General features: G+C 39.5%; 1 protein-coding gene across 1 annotated transcript in view; it reads left to right on the top strand.

The window, feature by feature from the left end:
* Positions 1-2,344, top strand: part of LOC119590848 (paired amphipathic helix protein Sin3a-like) — a gene marked incomplete at its 5' end in the record, with an annotated part of 24,220 nt that extends 21,876 nt beyond the window's left edge. The window contains 5 exon segments of the mRNA XM_037939607.1: positions 333-539; positions 792-995; positions 1,115-1,227; positions 1,436-1,595; positions 1,723-2,344. Coding sequence (XP_037795535.1) covers positions 333-539; positions 792-995; positions 1,115-1,227; positions 1,436-1,595; positions 1,723-1,959 — 921 coding nt within the window.

Below are 2,344 nucleotides of genomic sequence, written 5' to 3'. Positions count from 1 at the left end.
TTGATTGTTTTCTTTCTACAATTTATCTTCTAAAAGAAATTATTTGAGAGGTCATATTTTTAAAAGTTCTTTTATTGAAACAATAAAAGTAAAAATAGTCAGGATTACTCCCAGGTTTTAAAAAGTTAGTTATAACAGCTGGACCCAACTTTCAAGGTTTATATTATATGGAATTTGGAAAAGCGAGGAAATGTAGATGGTGTACAGCTGACTCAGGGCAGACTGTTCTGTTCAGCTGTGATCTCTCTTGCTTTTTGTAGGTTTACTAGAATTTAAAAAGAAAATAGGAAAACTGAAGAGGACTTATCCCATTTTATTTTCTTACTTTTCAGGTGGTTACTAGTGCTGTAAGGCAGTTACAACACCTGGTGTGTGATGACCCCCCAGTCCAGTGCACCGCCATGTACCTGAGCGAGGCAAAGAAAGGTGCTGCTGGCGGACCTTTAGCCTCTGCACACAGACGGCTGGCAGCAGAACAGGCCTATCAAAAGAAGTCGGAGCGTTTATTACAAGATGAGAATTGCTTCAAAATTTACACTGTAATTATTTATCATTTTATGTTATTCATTCAAATCCTGTGTGGGGATGATGTCTGGATGAAAATGCTTTTGTAGTATATGCATAAGGTGTACGAGTTTTTTTTTTGCAAATTGTTGTTATTCCTTTATTCATGTGTTCACTCTTAATTTTTCAAGTCTTTAATTTTTCTTCTGCGAAAACTTATTTATTTCTTTAGATATTACAATTTATATTTATCTACTAGTAACGTCTGTATCTATTCCTTTCCACAGTACAAAAGAAATTGTAGAATGACAATAGAACTAATAGACACGGAGATTGAAGAGGAGAATGACAGTGGAGGCAGTGCAGGCTCAGCAGTTAGTCATAACACCACAGTTCCTTCTTCTGCACACTCTGCAATTCCACCTGCTGTTGCTGAAGTGGAAAGATGGAGTGCCTATGTTGAAAAATATGTTTCTTCCGTCGCACCTCAGGTTAGTATGTCTCTCATGCTCTTTGAGCTGAAGGTCAAGTTTGGAAAATCTATTTGATTTTTATGATGGGAATTTCAGTATAGGTATTTGTGTTATGATACATTGGTTTCTTTTCCCAGATGTCTCCTGCCATGCAGGCCCAGCTGTCCAGAAAACCAGTATTTCTCCCACGTAATCTTAGATCTTGGAGAAAACTGACAGCTGCAAGACAGACCAATCAGGAAGTCGAAAAGTAGGTTTACCTTTTCGTGGAAGAATAGTAGAAAACATGGTTTTTTTAACTGTGATGATGACATCCAAAAGACAGTGGATCTAGTTCAGTCTATTTATTTTCAGTCTTGTCTCACTAGTATGGAATGAAAAAGGTCATTTATATTATCTGGATGTTAATCATATCACCTAAAATATGAAGGCACTATATGTTGGAACATGTTTTGCAGGGATAGCTGTGCTGAAGATGTAAAGCCTCCTGTGTGCCCTGATATGGATATTGTGGACAACACTCAGTGCAAGTTCAACCTCTCCTCCTTCAAAATGGTATTTGTAGTGAACAGTGATTCCTACATGTACAAGAAGCAAGCACTCAAGAGAGCAAAACAGGTAAGTTCTTTTTACTTAATAGCTATTTTTTCTTGTGTTATACGGTTTTTGCTCTAAATTTCAAACTCCTTTTGCTTATTTATTATCCATTAACTCTCTAATATATATTGTGTTTTACAAATTTCAGAGTCATGAACATGTTAGTCGAAGGATGCGTAGTGGCCTTGTTTCCTGGCACAGTGATTGGTGCACAAGACATGTATCAGAAGCAGATCAACGAGCTGCTACTGACTGGTTCCTGGGGCACACAGATGGGTTGCGGCCAAATTGCACGAGAGTAGTGCGCATTGACGATCCTTCCCGACCCCCATTTGCACCCTACAACAAGTACAAGTGTGAACTGGAAGAGAGTGGTGGGTCATAACATGTGGTGTTCACCTCACCGCCTCACTCAGCCATTGTAAGACTGATTAAAAGGGCGGGCAGAATGAGTGTCAGTGGAGGATCAAAATCCCACACTGTGAGCTGTGACTTTTAACTTTGCTCTAAGAGCAAAGGTGTGTGGACGTCACCTCAAAGTACAAGATTGTAGCAGGGATGGTGGTGTGGACCGCAAGTCGCAGCGCGGAGGCAAGGAGTGGTGTTGGGGTGGGAAGAGACAGATTGAATAATACACTGTCTCAGGTTGCAATGAAGTGTTGAGCATGTGTTCTGTATATTATGCATCATAATGCATCAGTTATTATGAGTGATTCCTGTGGAAGTTGCAAGACTGGAGAAGACCAAAACATTTCGAGTTACTGATGCAG

This window comes from Penaeus monodon, chromosome 27 (genome assembly GCF_015228065.2).
Source record: "Penaeus monodon isolate SGIC_2016 chromosome 27, NSTDA_Pmon_1, whole genome shotgun sequence".
NCBI lineage: Eukaryota > Metazoa > Arthropoda > Malacostraca > Decapoda > Penaeidae > Penaeus > Penaeus monodon.
The sequence above is the reverse complement of the archived record's forward strand: the minus strand, read 5'-3'. Positions and strand labels throughout refer to the sequence as shown.